Below are 21,328 nucleotides of genomic sequence, written 5' to 3' on the forward strand. Positions count from 1 at the left end.
GTGGGTGGTTATTTGTCATCTGGGGCCTGGCAACCCTTTACTGCATATGTGGGAATGACAAGGGGCTCCTCAGGGATCTCGCCACCACGCCTTTCAGTATTCTCCAGGTGGAACAGGGCTGAGTGCTCCCATTTTGCAGATGGTGAAACCAAGGTAGGCAGTCACATGTCAAATATAAAACAGAACCCAAGCATAAAAAGCCATGTGTGAAAGCAGTGAGAGCCCTGGCATGATTCTCCAGGGACGGTGACTCAGGGCGTGATTGTGTAATTCTGAAATCAATGACAACACAGTTCGCCAGTCTCCCCACCTTCCTCCCACAAATACCTGAAGGGCCAAAACACAGAGCAAAATAAAATGCAAGTTACAAAGCTGCTGATGTGTTTAGAGTGGAAGTGCTGAGATTAGAAGGAGGAAGTGGTTAAGTGCACCCTGGGCGTTTGGAAACGGCCACGTCTGCAGCCCTGCAAACCGATGAAGGATGAGCCCTGGCCGCCTCTGCCAGGCAAACAGAGAGGCCGGCCCCACGCTCAGGAGCGAGAGTGCAGCTAAAAGAGGGCGTGAAGACAAGCAACAACTACTTAGCAAATACCAGTATCCTCTTACAAGGAATCTTCCAATTCCGAAAGTGACCCTATTCTAAAATTACCAAGTGGCAAGTGGCCAGGCCAAAAATCCATATCCAATCAGTGGTAATGGACTATTTGTTGCATCTCCTCATATAAGGTTGCAGTGTTGCTATAAAAATCCTGGGTCAGTAGTTGTAGATTTATTTAACTGGAGAGGTAACGGCATCCCAGCACTGCAAGCGCTGGAGAGACTCCTGAAGTGCAGTGGCGAATGCAGGGCTCTGGCTGGGGAAGGACGGACCTGTTGGTCTTATGTGCATGACCTTCCACCTCTGGGTATATACAGTCAATGCCAAGATCCTTTTCTGGTGACCATTACACAGAATTCCAGTGTACCAAGAGAAGGGAAAGGGAGAAGAGGAAGGCATTATGCTAACCTGGAAAGAAAAATGGCACGGTGAAGCAGCTTCCAATTCGACCTTTCATTCCTGGTTCAATGGATAGCTTTTGTTCTTGCTGCAATGAGTGTCCCAAAGGGATTGTCGTGGGTTCTTTTTTTATCCATTTTAATACTGGCTAACATCTAGATCTTTCTTTAGAGCTCCTGCCTGGCACTCCACTTTCCTCCAGCCCTCCAACTGAACACAGATCAAAGATAAACTCAATGGCAATCAGACTGATGTGGTCATGGTAAGGTGGTATGGAGACAAAAAAGACCACCACTACACCATCAGAGGATAAGGAAGCGTGGACCAGCCAGGCTCTAAATAAGTCATCCCTGTATCCCCCATTTTCAAGTCCCAGTGACACTGGGAAATAAGTAAGGTCAGAGTCCAGTATAGAGAAAGCATGGGAGAGCCCTTGGTGTTGGCAGATCATCCTCCAAATACCCCATGGCAGTCGGAGTGAATGGCACAGATACTCAAGCCACTCCTTCTTAGATGTCCACGTGGTATGTATGGAGTCCTGGCTTCCCCCTCTTTGGTGACGGGTGGCTTATCTATGGTCCACAGTCAAGTCTAGAAGAGGCTCTGTGTGTAGGTTCAGGACCTCTCAGCATTAGTGTTTCCACTGAATGTGACCCTGCCTAGAAAGAAGCTGTTCTAATGTGCAGGAAGATGCAGAAGCAGCGGCAAAGAGACCCCAACTTTTATCTTCTTTGTAGGAAAAAGACTGGCTGACCCCTGATTCTACTTAAATGCTCCCAACACACAGGCCTGTGCCCAGCCCACCCTGCCTGCTCTGAATATGGTGGTTTGTCCTCGGTGAAGTTCCAATCCTAGATTTTAGCTAACCTCCAAGAGAATTTTCATTCATAATAAAAATGATGCTGTGAGCTCTTGCTCACTGAGTGTTTACTATCTACGAGGGCACCAGTGCTGGGCACATTACATATATACATTATTTCCACAGTAACCCTATAGAGCAAGTGCCCTCATTATAAGTGAGGCACTTAGGTTTAGCAGGTCGGCTGCACTGCATAACCCCAGGGGCACCATTCATACTGAATTCTATTACGCACTGAGATTGCCCTGGTTTTAGAGAGGGTAAGGATCATGTCCAACGTCACACAGTACATGGTGAACCTGGAATGAGAACCCAGGTCTGACTCTGCACACATTACTAACAGAGTCTTTGTTAAGTGGCCAGGAAGGGAAAGATGTCCTTAAATGGGCAGACATGCTGTTCAGACCAGGTTAGGGGATCTCTGCTGTTAATTCTCAAGCTTGCTCATAATCTTATTTCATGCACCACTGCTTTTCATAACAGACCATTGGTCACTTTCATTTCCAAAATCCATTTAAGTTCAGCTGACCAGAAACTGTCATGGGTAGAGCGGCAAGTGGGAAGTTCATCTATAAGCCAGGTTTGGAACCCAGAGGATCTCGTCCAGTCCGTGGCAACAGACACAAGCAGTGGGCGTGCTAATGGCAAGAGGAGGGCAGGGTTAAGGTTGGCTCATCCACCAGAGCAGTCAGGCTTGCGTCCCTGGGGGAGTCACACGTGAAAAACCAGAATGTTAGTATTACCTGGAGAGCAAATGCAATCTACAGTCCGCTTTTCTTTGCGGGCAGCTCAGGCGGCCCTGCTATTGTCTATTAAGAGCCGTGTTCTAAAATGATATCAGTTGAATTATATAATTCCAAGGGGATTATTAACATTCAGGCAGTGGGCATGTCTGGGAATAGTTAGGACAAACAGAACAGGGAGGCATGGGGCCTGAAAACCCCTGAACATGCCAGCATGAAAGCTCACACTCAAGTCTACATGGGCGTGGGCCAACGTGTTGGGGTCTGAGGTGAAGCTCTTCTGGAAACAGAGTGGGCAGTCTATATGAGGCCGTCTTGCGTGTGAAAAGTAAATATTATCTGCTAGTCAGAAGGTATTAATGAAACAGAACTAATTTCCAGATTAGGCTTCCAGAAAGAAGTGGACAGACTTCATAATAAGGGATTTCATGTGAAAAAACACAAATTCTGAGTCCCTTTTCTTCAGCCCTCTGTCATTATATTAAGAATGTTAGCTCCCCCCGCCTTTTTTTTTTTTTAAAAGAGAACCCTAACCAAAGCTTAAGAAGCAGTGAACATCCAGGGTGACTGAAGAGGTAAGAGATATCTAAATTAAAATAAATGGCACCCAGCTCACCCGGCAGGCACCTTTACCTCTGAGGAGTCCAGCAGTCTCTTACCTCCTGATTGCAATTCTCCATTTGTTCCAGGTCAGAGGCTCTCCATAGTTCTACAGAAGGTAGACCAGGAGGCTGAATGTGCCTGGCAATAGCCATCTTCCACAGGGATGACTCATAAAGAACATCGTTTTATGTCAGACAGGCAGATAGTATCGAATACCATAGGTGGCAGGGGTTCTGCTTAGCAAGGCTCTGTTTGAAGGATTTTTACGACCTTACGTTTGTAGTGATAATCTGTTAGCAAACCAGTAAATGCATTCTCCAGCGGCAATCACTGTCCACTATACTCGCTTCCAGGCCTCAATTTAGATGAAGTTCAAAGTAAGTACTATGGACTATTATAGCAGAAAGATGCAAGAGGAAGTCATGTTTGAGCCTTTTACAGCTTTACTCTGGGACTGATGTGGGTTAGAACTAAAGGTGGAAAGGAAAAACCAGTGCCAGGGACTGCCTTAGCATTGCCAAGGCTTCTACTTGTGGAGGAAACAGAATGCGGCAGGTCTAAAGACTATACCTCTAATTTCCTTGTGCTGGAAAGAATATTAAGAAAAACCAAACTGAACTGGCAGAAAAAATACAGAAGTCTGTCAAGGAAGAGTTTACAATAGTAGGGACCCATTGTCCAGGGAAAGGAAGAATACCTCTGCTGAAAAGGATTTTCTTCCCTGAGATAGAATTACTTTCTTGAGACCTTCCTATATATCCTAAGGAGGCCAAATCTCTTGTGGGCCTAAACCTTATTCTGCCCACAATCCCAACAGCCAGCCCGGGATGCAAACACTAGCCTCTGGAGGGCAGTGAGGCCTATCAAACCTATACCAGTCAGGCTGTATGACATAATTACAGGTAATAGGATCTTGGCCAAGCCAAAGAAGGATTAGGCCCAGCAGCTATTTCAGAAGAATGGATGCAATTCTATGCTTGACTAGCTCTGAAAGTTCCAAGCTGAAGAACAGGGGAACAGACAACAGCCAGCTGAGCCAGCAGCTTCGCAGAGAGGAATCCCACTGGAGCCAGCACGCTGCTGGCACCCATCAGCGCACACTGCTGAGCTTGCTTGGGAAGAGACCGGTGACTGGCTCCCAAGGAGCTTAAAAGCCGATAAGGGGGACCAGCAGCCAGGGGAAGGGGGAAGAAAGGACAATGTGACAGTCTTCATTTTAGCCTCACCTATTCTCACTCTGATGCCACTTTCACTGAATGGGACTAAAATGGGAATTGAAGGCCCTCCTTCTAGAGCTTTTAGAGATACTTGGCAAGGGGCAGGAGCCCAGAACTGAAGGGGCTGTAAAGTGAGCAGATAACAGCCTGGTATTCATGTGGGGCTTACAACCTATCAGTGAACAGGAATCTGAACTTCAAAATAAACGCTTCACCTCATTTAATAGTTAGATCAACAAAAGCAGAGTATGGAAAACAACCAGGGAGGGAAAGAGACAAGTAGCCCATATTAGGAGAGTGGGGAAGGGACACTAACACTTTCTTTGTGAACACCAGAATTAAAAAAAACAAAACAAAGCATTCAAATACCATTATCTTATTACCCCATCTGTAAGATGAGGAGACCCAGGGAGGTCAGGGTCCCATAGGAAGCACACAGTCAGGTCTGAGTAATGGAATTTTTCAATGAGAAGTTCCTAAATTAGCAGCTGTGTGTCCAACCTCTATACTCCAGAGACTCCCTCTCTGCCCCGCAAATGCTAAGCTTAGAGAGCTTTCCCGAAGAACAGTAACAGACAAGAACAGGCCTTCTTCCCAGTCTCCAGAATTAGGTCACAGGGAATCAATTAGTCGATTTAATGAACATTTATCTATTGAGTATCTCTTACACATGAGGCAAGATACGAAGAACAAAGACAAAAGCATGCTTCTTGACCTTGAGGAGCTAACAATGTAGTGGGGAAACCAATACAGACAGATGCCTTCAACATCATTGGCCAGTACATGACAGATGTCTGTATGGACAAGGTGCTTTGGGGACTGACAGAAGGCCATCTCACCCAGCCTGAGAGATCCAGGGAGGGCTTCTGAGAGGAGGAGGCATATCTTGAAGGACAGGTGGGAATAAGAGAGCAAAGAAGGGGGGTGGTTGGTATACTGGGTGGAGAGCTCAAGCAGACCCAAGGGGTGGGAGAGATGGAATGGAATGTTATGTATGGGGAATCCTGAGTATAATAAAGTCAGTTCTGATGAGGTGCAGATTGTGGAATGAGTAGTGGTGATACATGAAGTTGAGAGGTTATCAAGGATATACGTAAACTAAGGAGATTAAACTTCATCCCAGATGCAACGGGGAGTTACGTATTTATAAACAATGCACTTAAGTCAAGATTTCTCTTTTAAGAAAGGTTAGAAATAGAAATATGGATATACATGATCAAACTGATACGAAGACAGGTTAGCAAGGAATCATACAAAAATTAAGGCCCACAAAGGCCAAGCAACAGATGAAGCAGGAATCAGGCACTCAAAAGATACAAGAACTGTGACAAGAGGAGAGTCGATATTTTGGGAGGCAGGGCCACAGCAAATTCCTCAGATCCCTCTGCAGTCTTGAGAGCCCCCTGAATCAGACCCAGTGGCACTGACCACTCAGTCAGTGCTGGACCTCTAGGGAGATCCTTTACTAATTTATTAGTTCTAGACATTTGAGGGTTGAGAAATATACAGTATGGCTAAAAAGAATGACCAACTTCTAATAGCAAAACTGGCAAGATTGGGGGAGAAAAAGCACTCGATTGGGAATACAGACATTTGGGTTTTGGTATTTGTCCTACAATAAGCTCTGTGAATAGAGGCAGTTCACTCTGCATCTTAGTTTCCAGAACTGTAAATCTTGGGATAATATTTTTCTTATAAGTTTGCTGTGAGATTAAAACAAAGTATTATATATGAAAGAACTTTTGCACTAGAAAATGCTATACAAAATTGATCACTATTAAGACAGAGAGTCTTTACCTGACCCCCTCCCAACCCTGTCAAAGAAAATAGTCTTAAATTAATTGAAAAAACAGACTGAAAGACCCCTGGTGGGTGATGAACTGTCAAGAATGTGCGGGGAAGTGAGAAAAGCCTTAGCCCCCAAATAGCCTTTAACGCCTCCTGCGATAAGAGAGCTGTTTAGAAAGCTGTCCTTACTGCCTTCCCTCTTTCCTGGGAAGTGGTAGAGATAATCTAGAATAGGGTGTCTTTGTACAAGTAAGTGCAACATTGCTGGACGGCTGGCTTGCTTTTCCAGTAGGTTGTTATTCCCGGCTCAGCAAGGGCTGCCAAGGGGCACGGCACTGACAAGAGTCGGAGAGCAGTGGGTGTCCTCCACCCTGGTGGATTTCCCCGTGGTTGGAACCATCCTCATTGCCTTGATCTGGAGAAGTAATGTGGCTACTGTTCCGCCTCCCACGCGTCTCCTGGACAGGGAAGGGGCCCACACAGACAGACAGGAGCAGGAAGGGCGACAGGGCACATACCACAGTGCTTTGGGCAAAGACAGGGCGTGGGGAAAACACTATTTACATCAGTGGTGAACTGCTTAGACCGGTTTATCTTTTTCAGACAAGATGCAGCACACTTGGTGCTGAAACAAAGGAGAAGGAACCACTTTCCTTTTATTTAAGTATTCTTTCCCAGACAAACCCCTCCATAAATATATACCAATATTCACTGCTGAGTCCATATTTCTCTGAAACATAAATACTTGCTCTTCAAACGGCAACAGTTGCCTGTAATGCTTTCACGCATTTTTGTTTTTAAGAGCACGGGCAGTGGGAGGGAGGGCATCCAGGACTGAGCCCGGGCCGCTGCAGCCTGCAGAATGAGCTCCCCGGGGGGAGCTCCTCCCTTTTGATGCCAGCAGGAAGAAGGGAAATAGGTCAGGGCAGCAGCCAGAGCTTTCGGCTCGCTGTCCAGCACGAGGACGTCATTTTCCAGGCATCAGCAAAGGGCCGTTTCGGAGATCTCAGGACAAAGGGGTCACGGAGAAAGGCCTTGGAAATGAGCCCCCAGCCCCTCCCCGGGAGCTGCACCTCCTACAGCCTGGAACTGTGAAGAGGGTTCAACAGCGGCACTGATCTCTTTTAATAATACTTTACGCCCCCCTCTCTAAAAGCGCAGGTTTTCCCAACAGAGCTGCAGAGGCAGCAGCGGGTCAGTGAGCGAGGGCTGGCTAGCTGGCCTTCCGAAACGAAGGTGTGGAGAGATCCCAAAGGACTGTTTTATTCACAGGAAGGGCCTCAAAAGGAAGAGGATGGCTTGGGATTGCTGGATCAATGTTTTAGATAGGAATGCCAAGGCAGAAAAGAATCACTTACCCAGGACCACGTGATAACTGGAGTGTGAAAACCTCGGAGTCTGCACTTTTAAGCCGGTTATCTAATGCTCTTTCTCACCACTACTTCTGGGAAGACGCTAGCAACGGGCACAATTCCCCATTTGGGAAATTACACCAGATCTTCCTGTCCTTGGCAGTGTGGCAGGGAATTGCCTGAAAGAGGCAGCTGTATTGGGGGAGGGGGGGTGCCTGGCAAAGGGGGTGTCACCAAGCACATGCCGTCCAATGGGACACAATGATCTCATGTTGTGTGGTCCAGAAGCAGCCCACCCTCAAAGCCCGGGGACATGAGAACAAACTCATTTTCAGGGCTGTACCAAGCCATTTAAACCCAACTTGACAAAACCTGTACAGCACCGTCAGCAAACATTTCTGATAAAAAGACAGTAAATATTTTTAGCCATTGCAGACCACATATCCTGTTGTAACTGCTCAACTCTACTGTTATAACATGAAAGGAGCCATAGACAGTACATAAAAAGGTTAGTGTGGCTGTGTTTCAATAAAGCTTTATTTACAAAACTGGCAGTGGGCCGGGTCTGCCCATCCCTGCTATACACCAGCTGAGTGAGGCTGAGAAGAACTGTTGAAGGCCTTTCAGAGTTTCTTGGCTGCTTTGGCCTTCAAGGTCACAAAGAGAATCAGGTAATGACATGGTGTCTAGCTTACTGTTAATGACCTGAAGCTGGCAGCACCACTGGAACACCCAGACCACTGACCTGGAACAGTCCTCCCAGACTCCCGACTCAGGGAAAGGAACAAAAGCCAAGAGGAACCAATGGCTGAGGAGAAGGACCATGTAGAAAAACGGAGAAAAAGAAGAAAGGTGATGAAAGGTGGCAGGGGAGACACTCAGGAAAATGAGCTGAGTGATGGCCAGAAATGTCAGGCACTCCGTCCTGACTAGTGTCATCGTAAAAACACATTTCAGGAAAGCAGGCTCTCAGGTCTCAAGATAACGGGGGCCAGCTGAAATGAGAGGAGTCTTGTGTGAGACGGTACAGGCTCCACATGAGGATATGGGATGGAAAGACTACAAGTCTGTCTCCACCCAAAACTGAGAAGGAGACAGGCAGCAATTCCTGCTCTGTCTGCCCAAAGCTAAGACAACCCACCTCATAAACAAGGAGTCGCTTTTCAGGGCCAGGCACCCCACACCCCAGCTTTCTGTCTGCTCCCCGGCAGGGGCTGACCTAGGGGCGGTGGTCATTACACAGTCTCTCCCCTACTTCACTGAATCCTTCTCAATTCAGTCTACGGGTTCTGGAGTCCAACTTAATGGCCATCTCTCTGTGGGATCACACATGGGGCCCAGGAGGTGCTGTGAAATCACGAGATCCATGGGCTACTTACTCCTTTCCTACACGAGAGAGATTTATAGTGACTGGCAAAAGCAGGCAGGGGGTAGAGAAATCCTGGCCCCAAAATAAGATAATAAAAAAGAATTTAGGGGAGGGGTGGGGCAGGGTCAAGGCCAATCACATCTTCACAACACCTGATTACCTGAGCTAAACGTGATTATCAAGGGAACAGGCACAAGGTAAGAAAACCCATTCAACTTCGGCCCACAGGACAGCAGCTCGGCCCCAGAGGAGTTCCTGGAGTGGAGGCCGCCCTGAAGGTGAGAGCCGTGTGCGCTGAGAGGCTGCGGAGCCCTGCTCAGCCATCCAGGCGGCCCCGCGGCCCTTCTCCTAACGGTGGGAAGGACCTCTACATCCAAGGACCAATCCATCAGGCTTTTCTAGATCCTTGGGGGGTGGGGGGAAGATGGCAAAGAGAAACGCTCCCCAGGACAACCCCTGGAATAAAAATGAAGGTACTATACAGGTAGAAGTAAGTGAATAAACCTATAACAAAACAAAACCCTCTCTTCATTCCTACACCGTTCAGAAAAGAGTTTTCATATGTTATATAAAGGGAAATGGCCCAGGAGAGTAGGCTGTAACTGGTTCCTTTAGTCAGAATCTCAAGTTATCCTTTGTTTAGGCCATACCCATCTTTCCTCTGGATAAAGACCTTTCAAAACAGTCAGCCCAAGTAATCATACAAGCAGCTAAGAAAATGTAGAAATGTTCTCGATCAAGAGGCCCCAACCCACGGCTATGAAAGATTGGGACATTACAACCAAGAAAGATCAATATCAACTTTGGATTAGACTAAGGATCTGCAAACTTACATGTCAGAGGCACCAACGAAAATGGGGAAAACTTTTTATCTTTTTCAACAATCAAATATCAGCAAATACACAGACAAAGGTAAGGTCATAATAACCATGAGAGAGTAAAAGAGTTTTGGGCCACTCACTCCTTTCAGTGGTCAGTATTCTCTTTGACCCCCTTGTGCTTTTGGATATCACCAGCGGGCCAGAAACATGATCAGGAAGAAAAGTGGCTGGGGAAACAAGAGTTGAAAAAGAAAGGGAAAGACGCTTTAGGAGATGGGCAACAACAGGAAGAGGACGCTGGTGACAAAGAACAGAAATGTGGCTTAGAGAGTAAGTGCTGAGGGTGTTACTAACAAACGTCTTCGGCGGTCCAGTGAGGGGACTGCCTCCCCCATCCAAAGCACAGCCAACCAACCAACGTCTGGTCCTGCTCCCTCTGTAAAGTCTTTAAGTCATGACGTTGAGGGCACTCACCTGCTTATTCCAACATGAAACAGCTCTGTAGTTCATTATCCAAAGGGGATATTACAGAGGGAAATTCTAAAATATCTGGCCCTTCGACCTAATTCCTGTGCAACGTCAAAAAATTTCAACAGCTACTGACAGACAACAGGAGTGTTTGGATTCTTGAAATACTTCTCTAGTGGGAAGCTCTCTTTAACTGATAACAATTCAACCTATGTCTCGGAGTTACAAAATAGGGGGGAGGGGAAAGACACCTTGCATGCCAACGTAAGGATGGCTTCTTCACAAACAAATGCATCTGACCACAAACAAAACAGAGCGGAATGTGAGACTGACGAGACAATTAAGGGCATTAAGCACCCCCCCTAATATATTCACTGGCGTTTCAAATCAAAATGAGAGATGCGGAAGCTTATAAACAGGTATCTGTATCACTCAGCAACCCAAAGAAGACCACACATCTGCTCCCAAAAACCTACAAAGACTCATGAGCAAGATAACCTCTAGAACCCCCATAATCTTTTTCACTCTATGGGTATTATGATATTGCATTAAAGCAGGAGGTATCCTATGGGTTTGTTAAAAAAAAAAAAAAAAAAAAAAAAAAAAGGAAAAAAGGCAGATCTAAAATCCTAAGCCTGAGCCCAGCACACTCCCCACTGTTCCTTTTTTGTGCCCACCTAGCAGGATGAGTGACTGGCATACTCCTGGAAAGAAGATGGATCTGTTGACTATGACTTGATAAAAATTAGCAGGTAGATGGGCACCATGGCAGCTGAGCAGCCTAACTCCTGCCTGCGAGAGCCAGCCCAACAGGCAGAAACAAAAATACAATTAAATTAAGTCAGAAAACCCGCTACAGAAAATGCAATTACTCAAAAGATACAAATAAACGTTCAAAGAAAATTGGCCCCTGACAGGGTTAGTCAAGCTTCTAAATCCAGCTGGAGGCAGGCAGCTCAGCTAATTCGCCAAGGAGGAGACTGCAAGGCCGTAAGCTCTCTGCCTTAGGATCCTGGCTGGGCCGGCCTGGTGTTCATCCCACATCTCAGGACGCCCACGGTGAGGAGCAATTGGAGGGCAGCTGGCCAGTGAAGCAGGGCTCAAGGAACAGGATGTGGGCAGACACAGAATGGATCATGGCCGTGGAAGGCCGAGCACCGGAAAAAGGGACAGACTGATCTCTGCCATCAGACCGAGTGAGCCCCACTTTCTCCCCCTCCTCATCCAAGAAGCCCCTGGAAGATGCACTACCTCTCGCTGCAGCACCAGCTCCTTGGTGAAAAGCGTTGCTTCCTCACTGAACGGCTCTCCCTCCTGCACCAAGCCTGGGAGGTTTCGGGCTCCTCGGGGGCATTCGATGCCTGTGCCAGGAGAAAAGAAGAATTTGTGATGAAAAGGGGTCCACTAGGCCTGGTATCCAGCAAGGATGGTCCCCTGACCCTTGTAACGAGACAGGCATTTGATCAGAATGCCATGACACGAGGTAGGGCAGAGGCAGTGGTAGAAGGGGAGGCGTTTAGTTCTCTGGAGGTGGGAAAAACTAACACTATCACAGCAGCAACAGCGAAGAGGAGATCCCAGTCACAGAATCTGGGAATTATTAAGACCATCCAGGGAGTTCTAAATAAGATATGCAGGAAACACACATACCCCAACATGTGGCATGAATCCTCATCTTGGACTCCTCGCTCCTTACAGGCCTATAGTCTCACTGCTTTAACCATCACTTACATAAATGGCTCTCTCACCTAAATTACACTGATACCCCCAGCCATTCTGCCTCTTGAGAGCCATTCCAGCCATTTTCTCTTTACTATCTGACTTTCACATCCAATTCAAAAGTGTTAACTTGGTGTCATTTTCCTCTTCAAATAAGCTTCCCCCTCTGTCCTCTGGCTATATTTGGGACGACAGTACCATCAGTATTTCATTTAGAAGGAGAGAGAGAAAAAACAGAATCCTGATGAAGTATCATGTGTCTGGAGCCAGACAGGCCTGGATTCACACCCTAACTGTCACTTACTAGGATCTGTGACCTTGGCCAAGTTACTGAACCCTTTCAAAGCCTCAGCTGTCCTATTTGTAAAAACCTACTTCACATGGCTGTTGGGTGAACTAGGGGAGGTTATTAGGTAAAATATTTAGTACCATGCCTGACATATGGAAAGGTTCAATACATTTTAGCTCTTTTTATTTTACCATTATTATCACTGACACAATTACCCACTCTCAGAATCTCAGTCATCTTTCAATCTGCAAACTAGACTATAAGATTCCTGAGGGCAAAAATCTTACCCTTCACACTCCTACGTATTCAAGGGCAGTATTTTATACAATACAGGTGCTCCTAACCAATGTAGACTGCCTTTTCTTTCTCTTTGATTCAATCATTCATTTTGCAAATATTTATCACCAACAGTGGTCACCTGTGAGAGGCCATGAACTACGTCACATTTTAATGTCTGGATTAGACTTATAAATATTTCCAAAATATTCAAACTGCAGCTGTAATTACGAAGCCAAGACTTGAACTAGGCTAGAGACATAGGAAAAGAAAATAATCAAAATATGGGGGTGGTGAGGAGGAATATGCACTTAGTGCCCGTGTCGCTAAGTAACTGCCGGCCTCTCCTGCTTCGATAAGGCAGGACTGGAAGGTGTTAGCTCTTATTTACAAACAGCCTCGGGTGAAGTTACAAAAGATCTGGCACAGGGAGGGGCGGCCGCAGGGCAGCTAGGCTACTGCAGACACCTGCTGGGCGCCTTTGGGAGAAGAGGGGCCGCCACTGCCGGGACTGAAGGCACATTCCTTACGGATGAAGCCAGGTGGCTGCTCATGTTTCTGGCCACAGCACAGATTCAAGGTCATGGAGCTCAGAGGAAAGGTAATAGTTTATACCCTGGTCTTTCAGAAGCTCAAGAACAGAGCTTTCTCTCCAAGCCTCAAAAAAGGAACACATGACATCAAACAGAACGCTGGACGGGGAGCACGGCACAAGGAGAGAACCCGCAGCAGGAGAGCGGCTGGAGCTGGTGCCAGGACCACTCTCCTCCTCACACGAAGAAGGGGACGGTGAAAGCCCTACCCAAGCGTCACCTGGGCAAAGAGCACCAGGGCTGCCTCACTCTCTCCCGGCACTTCAGTGCCAGGCTGTGAGGGAGAAGTGGAACTGATTTTTGAGAAAGACATCAATAAACTCATAGAACCAAAAAGCCTGAGATTAACCTTGCAAAAAGCCTGAGATTAACCCTGAAAGGAGAGATGGGGGAACAAGTAAAATGAAAGATAGCCATGATTCTTACAACATTAATAGCCAAAAACATTTTTCATTCTGCATCTGTGAACTAAGCAAAAATTATAATTGTCAGAAAGAAAAATAAACAATTCTACTGAAACTTCTGGTCACATAACCATAGGTAAAGCACTGCTGAGGAGACAAGAGTAACGCGAAAACAAGTGTTCAGTTTGTTTCTGACTCTTGGATGGGGCAGAACTGGGGTGCTGTTGGTGGACTGTTGTGTCACTTAAAGGACCCAAAGAGTCTCCCTAGCTGAGCAGATGTCCCCACTCTATTCCTGTAGCTGCCTTGGTATTGTGAAGTCTCAAGAGAGCAAGAGACCCCAGCAGCCCTCTCTGAATCCTGGGAGACCACCAACTGATTAAACTGAGAAGCAAGATGGCCCCGTGAGCCCAGGGAGCTGAACACATCACGCTGAAATGGATTCAGATCACCTTCCTGGAGAGAAACCCATGGGCCCGTGGTGACCAAACACCAACCACTGCATGTGGACCCAGAGGCGAAGGAGGGCCTACGTTCCACTGTCCCTCTACTTGCCAGGAGCTGGGCTCCAGCTCTTCAAGAGGAGAAAGCTGAACCAGGATGTTTCCCTGCCCTTGAAGTGGAAAAAGTAAACACATCCAAGCACATCAATTCCTGTCAGGCAGGCAGGTAAGAGAAAGGAAAGTGAACAGAAAATTTGCTTGAGAACAAGAATACCATCTCTGCTTTTATCATTTACTTCCCTTTCTGCTGGGCTGACTCTTCCCTCTCTTGGACTTGTCTCCTCTGAAGTAACCCCTTCCCAGTCAAAACCTGTCTCAATGTCACATCTCAGCAAAGGGTCAGGGATGGCTGAGTCGACACTACTTACTAGGATAGAGAGAGGTTGTATCTTAACAATAGATCCAGTGGGAGCAGGTAGCAAACAGTGAAACCCAGCTAAACCCAGGTGTAAGCGCTAGGAGGACAAAGAGCAGGAAAAATGAGTACTTACTGAGCATCCTTGACTATCTATGAATTGACCCAAGTACCCAAATCACCGCGCTACTAAGGGGCCAATCTGAACCCTAGACTGTCAGATGCTAAAGCCACTGAGCAAATGCCCAGTTTTGGAGTCGAGCACTGCTGTCCCCAGAGGGTGTCAGACAAGGCAGGAGTGCAGGGCCTGGGGACGCGACTTCTTGTCGGGCAGGCGAGTGGAGACACAGCTGGGGTTTACACGTAATGGCGGACGGGCCCTCGGCACCGGGTCGTCACCATAGCAGAGGTGCAGGCACCGTCGGACTGGAGCACAGAGGCAAGGGAACCCCTAGGTTCCGGCCCTAGGCGGGACCCCAAAACAGGGAGTGGGTGGGCGAGGTGGAATCTATTACCAGACCAGGGCTCACAGCTGGGGCCAGGATAGCGGGAAGGGTTTTTATAATATTGAATATCTGAGTGTTAGAAACCTATGAGCCAAGCTACTTCTGTAGACGGACTGTGTAGACGAGCGTTTTTCAAACTTTTAACGTTGATTATGACCCCACCCCACACTTAAATACGGGTATGTACACATATACGGCAAAGTTTCCACAGAGCAGTGGTCAATCGTGACTACATGTGACACGCTGTCTTCTCTATTTCATTAATGAAAAAAAATTCGGTTATGACACTGAATTAACTGAAGACCTCTAGTGGGGCAAGGCCCACGGCTTGGTGAACCCCGGGAGAAGACTGGGGTGTGAAGACAGAACACTGGGCGCCCTGACGGCCCTCCTGGAGAGGTCAAAGTCTACACCGAGTGCTTACTTACCAGCTTTGGGACTTGGCTTTTGTGTCCTAAGGGATCAAGGAACAGGGCGAGAAATATGCTGTCCACTAACAGGGAGCAAGCCAAACAAGGTAACATCGTAAGGCTGGAAAGACAGACACGGCTGCTGAAAGCAGGGGAAGGCCACGTGCCATCAGCAAGAAGAGGCCCACCGAGCTCTCCCTTCCCAAGAGCCTGGCCAGTAAGGAAACACCGTTCACGCTGCACTTTGACTCAAAGGCCACTGCAGTGCTGGGCCGGCTGGGCCGCTTTGTTACTGATACAACAGACTTAGAAAAGGTTAAAGAAAGCACATCACGGGAAAGAAAGCTGGGGTCTCTGAAAGCAACTGCAGAGGCCAAGCTGGGCAGGTTCACCGGCGGCAAAGGTGAGCGCCCGAGACGGTGAGGAGGAAGCGAGGTGTCACTGGGTTCCAGAAGCCCTCCACAGCCAGGCCAGGAAGAGCCCACGTCACCACCAACCGCTGTCTTTCCCGATAAGGCCCTGACAAGGGCACATTAAGTCTGCTATGCTCCCAACACCACAGGTGCAGGTCTACTGCCAAGCTCACCCCTGACTCGGGCAAGCCATTCATATACCACAAACATTTTGTTTAAAAAAAAAAAATTCCCCAACATTCTTGAACATTTCCTTCCCTATGATGGGGTCGGGGTGGGGGGGCAGAATGGAGAGAGAGACCCCCCCGGGGCAGGTGCAGCTGACTTCCGCCAAGGGCAGATGCCGGAGAGGCAGGCCAGCCACACCCGCCCCTGCTCTGGGGGCTCCCTGACCTCTTTAAAGCCTGACAGACAGACCTGCCTGTAGGGAATAAACCCATCATTCCTCACTCCTTTTCTATGCTTTCTGGGATATGATGGCTGACCAAGACTACTTAAAAACAAAACAGAAAGAGGATTTGCCTGATCTTGTACAGTTTAGAAAGAGAAAATTCATCACTAGCTATCAGCATATCATTTCTGGTTTCTACTCTGCCACTGATGAAGTATAAAACCTCTCTCCAAGCCCCAAGGTCTCTGTCTGTAAAATGAGGAAACTCCAAATTCTTCCCTAGCCAGAAAATCCTACAATCTGGGTTATGCCCTTTTGAGATTTCCCACCCAAGGCTTGACTCCCTGAGTACAGGGTGCCTCCTCTCAAATGTAAAATGCTGGGCTATAAGAGCATTCTGTTAAAAAGAAATTATACGTTTAGAGACATTGACTAACTAGGTCAATTAACACAAACACTTTGGTCAGTCAGCTGTGGAATGAAAGGACAAATTCTTGTTAATGATACGATAATGGCTATATAAGAGTCTATTGATGGCTATGTGAGAGAGTCGTGCATCGCTCTGAATATTTTACACTATATGTTGAGTTTTATGATAATCAAGCTGGGCTCAAAGCATGGTGGCTTTTTCTTTACTGGGAGTGAAAGGGAAGTATGGCGAGTATGGCAAATCTGCCTCCGCTAGAAGCGACAGCTTCCCAGTGGCACTTAGTCCAGCAAACAAGAGACCAGGCACTCACAGCAGGAAGCAGAACTCTAGTGGAAACAGTAACCAACTGGAAGGATTAGTTGAGGGTGATTATTGCTTGTCCACTGTGTGCTCGTCACTACATCAGACATTACGGAGGCGAGGGCAGAGGACGCACGCAGACCTCACCTTCGCCCTCTGCCTACTTCAGATACTTGGCGAGTTCCCTCGGCAGACCTTCCCTCCCCCCGTTTCACAAATCAGTGCCTACTCTGGGCTAGGCAGTGGGTTGGGAGGTGAAAACTCAGTGATGAAAAAGACTGGCTTTGTCCTAGTGAAGCTTAATTAGCAGCATGACAATATTATTTTCCCCTGCCATTGTATGAAGTATGCTATTGGTGACGGAATTTACCATTCAGTCTGTAGGGTGAAGAATGTTAAGAAATAACACATAACTGGATTACGGCAGGTGGATGCATTGGGAGGATGCACCAGACAAGTCAATCATGGGCTCGCCACTGCCATGTCCCTTGCTAAGGGTCAGCCTCAGGCAGCTGTTTTCCAGCACATGACCCTGGCTTCTGTCCTCTCCCCCGACCAGAAGTTGGGGATGGAGGGCAGAGCAGAAGGTGAGAAATGAGGGAGGGAGGGAGGGAGGGAGGGGAGAGTCGCTACTGCACTTGATTCAAGGATAGTCAATTTATAGCAGGCTGGCAGAGGGAAAAAAAAAGCTCTGTCTAAAGAGAAATGAAAGGTAACAGGTGAGAAAGATTCTTTCTGGAATTTGAACCGGGCAGCGTGCAGAACATCAGCCCGTCAGGAGCAGGAGGAAGGAGGGGAGGGCGCTGCATCAACACCGGAGCACTAACACCAGAGACCTGCAGCGAGGTCCCGGAACCTCAGCCCCACGACCGCCCTCTGTGTTCCGGGATCTGGGAGATCTGACCTCACCTTGGATGCTGTTTAAGAATTTCATGGATGTTCCCATAAATCTGCTCTCTCCTCTCGCTGCTACCATGAGCAAGCCTATGTGAGAACCTGGCATTTCCAACCCAAATTAAACTAAAACTAAATTGCTTCTTAGGGTGGGTACTGTATCTTATTCAGATCTTTCTAGCATCTGACACACTGCCTAGCACCCAGTGGCACTGTAGATCCTCAAGCAACGTTGAGTGAACATTCGTGAAAAATACTCCTGGGACAGAAGTCCATACACAGAGAAGGAAACGGCTCATGAACAGTCAGGGTCATAGACCTTATGCAAATACCAGGAGAGGGGCTGACAGAATTCCTAATTACACACATCCCACTTCCCCATGGTGACACAACACTTCAAGGACGAAAAAGAAAGCACAGCTACACCCTTTGCCCCACGGGTCTTTGAATCAGCACATTTGGGAAACGCAACTCACATACACAGGGGACGTGTGCAGCACCGACCAGCAGTGTGAGCGAGACCTGAGGCTGCTGCACCGCAGCTGTGTTCAGTTTCCAACTCAAAGGAGGAGAACAATTCCCACCCGTGGCCCCGCGTTCGGCTCCAGGCGGCCATGCCTGAAGCGCACTCAGAGAGCAGTGCAAGATGACTCAGGGGTGGGCAGGCCTGCCTGGAAAGGCCAGATTAAAGGTGCTTAAATCTGTACAGCTCGGCTGAGCGGTGACTAAGAGGGTGACACGATAACAAACTGCAAATATTTGAAAGGTGTAAACACAAAAAGGAGGGAAAATGCTTAGCCTAAAAACAGGGGGTGTAATTATTAGGGGAAAGAAAATCTGGATGAAATATCGGAAAACCTTAGTGTGGGGATGACCACGGGGTCATCAGTAAGTTTTCCAATGGAAATGAAAAGGCAATTATTTGATCCTAAAGCCGAGAGGTGGCCACAAAGCCCATCCCTCTGCTTCTGCGAAAGCAGCCCAGACCAGGGAGCTATGGTTTTACTTCCTATATTTAGGGAGAGACTTCTTAAGTAATATTCAAGTCAAAATACCTCTGCTTTAAATACTGCTCCCTGAAATTTTAACAAATTTTGTTGATCAAACCATAGCGGAGACAAAATGGCCGTTCTGGTGGGGCTTTCAGAACAAACACAGGCTTCATCGGCTAGCACGTGGCACATGCCTGGCTAGCAGATAAAGCGGAGCTAAGCAGAGCTGGGGGACAGACAGCTGGGAAAGGGACAGAGGACCAGACGCTCTCATGTCACGGGGCATCTTCACCCCTGGTCTCTAGGACCCCGGGTAAGCATGCTATGAAATGCTGTAAGTTTCCCAGATAGGAAACCACGGGCACCTCTCCCTTCTTTCTATATAAACACAGTCCCCTGGAGTAAACGTCAAGGACAAGGCAAGGCACAGAAAGAACACCAAAATAAGCTTCCTGTCACACTGACTGCACTCCAATACCTCTGCCTGAGTTCCTGCTGCTACGGCTGGCCAACTTATACCTCACAGACTCTCAGCAGAGATTTCTACCCCTGCATTCAATGAGTTCCATTTCTATACTTTCCCCTGCCATCCTTCCCCCCCAATGAAAAACAAAATTAAAAAAACCCCACTTCACACAGAGAGTTAGACATTGAACTCCGTATGTAGTCCAAGAAAAGTGACACAGTCTTACTTTTCTACTCTTTCCCTAAGCATCAAGAACAGAATCCAGAACTCTTAAGCCATCGGCACAGAAGGCAGAGGCAGATAGGTCACCCGCCTAACCTTAAGCAATGTGGTTACCACCTGAACCTACAATGCAAGGCCAAACCGCTGTACATTGCTGGAGCTCAGAAATGTAATGCATCTCGTGTACCAAAAAAGGTTGCTCTCAGTCCTCTCTCGTAAGCTTTAAAGCAGAAATCATTTGGAGGCCTCAAGTTGCAAATGTCGTCAGTGTGTGAGTTAACAATTGAGAACGGCAAACCGTCCCACTTAGGACCAGCTGGTCCTATATTTTCACGTTCCCAAGATGGCCCAAACAGCAAGGCAAACGGTAGACCAGTGGGTTCCCAAGAGTTAGTTCCACACGATACAAGGCCTCAGTTTGTACTGAAAGGGTCAGAAACGAAACCAGGATTTTGCATTGTCTCAGACTCTTCATTCTTGCCCTTGTTCTCTAAGCCGCTATTTTGTTACCACCTCGGGGGAGGCAGCATCTTCTGGGCCAATTCTGGAACGTGTCACTGCTAAGGCTCTTTCAGTGACGAGAATAAAGGGATAAAAGAAGAATGAAGGAATCCTAATTAAAGGGATCAAACTCCTCAGGTAATGGTAGTCAGGGGAGTCGGAACTGGGCAAAAGCCGAGACTGAAGCTGTTTTTACTTCATAGTTCCAGTTGTTTGGGGGAGACTTTTATTAGGTTGCCCTGATTTGGTAATGTTTGATGCATTTGTTGAAAGACCAGAAACCGAAGTTAATTGGGGACAGGAGCAATGAGATCCATTCTCCACAATGTGACGGGAATTTCAGCTCCCTTTGAGGAAAGGGAGGGATGGAGGGAGGCATCTACGGAAGGGAGGGACAAGTTTCTCCGGCACAAGTCACTATAGTGTGACCACTAGGAGAGGGGTGACGTCTCGAGTCTCATCTCCAGTTATCAGCCTGTCAATGGTGGATCCCATTCTGCAGTTATTGGAGGTGAGGGGTATGCTAGTTCTCTCTGGAGCCACAGTAAGGAGATACTCAATAATTGTGTGCTAAACGAACGCCAGAGAGGAGAAAAACCTACCAAAAATAGATGCAACAAACCTGTGATAACAGTGTCCTCTTTTGAGTTCCCGTATGCATACTAGTTAATGCTTGGTGAGTTTATAAGGAACTCTACTATCTCTTACTTCTGGGACTTTAAGGAGAGTGAGTGTTAGATGCTAAATCACTGACCACTGTCTGAGGAGGAGACGAGGAAGGGATGGATAAGCCAGCCAGGCTTTCTCTGGGGGTGTGTTTGTGAAGGGGAGGTTGGAGATGGCAGGCTGTCGGCTTCCCGATACACATGTTCATTTGGGGGTTTGCTGTAAGCAGCAGCTGCAATAATATCACCACCAACTAGGAGCAGAATGAAACAACTGTGCCCTTTAAAAATGTTTTCCATTGAGTTTCTCCTAATTATCCATATCAAAACAGCCACCTCATAGCCTCATTACATAGAAAACAAAGCGTCTGAGGTCAAGAGCTAGGCCCACAGTGGTCTTTCCAGCGACAAGAGAGCTACACGGCTCACACTCTTACGTAACACTGTGGCACCATGGAGACAGCACCTAACAAGCGCAAACCCATGTCTGAGCAGCGAGGGGGAGTTGGTTTCTATGAGAACCTCAACTTTTGCTTTTTCTGACTTATTTTAAACACGTAACATTATCTCTGAATCAAATGAAACTTAGATTTATAAAAATAAATGTCATTTTTGGTACCCCCCAAACCCCAATCTTGGTCTTTTAAATTCCATGTTCATGGATAAAGAGAGCGATTTGAATCTCCTGTCCAGGCTGGTAGAGAACAGCTCCGGGGGTACGGAGAAAGCCACAGGAAACCTGCACGTGGATCCTGCGACTACCAGCTTCCAGAAGGTATCCT

The 21,328-nt window shown here is 47.4% G+C and overlaps 1 protein-coding gene across 1 annotated transcript in view; it reads right to left on the reverse strand.

Annotated features, from left to right (window-relative positions):
* SND1 (staphylococcal nuclease and tudor domain containing 1) overlaps nucleotides 1-21,328 on the reverse strand; it is a 412,864-nt gene that overhangs the window by 82,939 nt on the left and 308,597 nt on the right. Inside the window, exon 16 of the mRNA XM_059933468.1 lies at nucleotides 11,469-11,578. Within this exon, the coding sequence (XP_059789451.1) occupies nucleotides 11,469-11,578 (110 nt within the window). The remainder of the gene's footprint in view (nucleotides 1-11,468; nucleotides 11,579-21,328) is intronic.

Source organism: Balaenoptera ricei, chromosome 9, assembly GCF_028023285.1.
Source record: "Balaenoptera ricei isolate mBalRic1 chromosome 9, mBalRic1.hap2, whole genome shotgun sequence".
Lineage (NCBI taxonomy): Eukaryota > Metazoa > Chordata > Mammalia > Artiodactyla > Balaenopteridae > Balaenoptera > Balaenoptera ricei.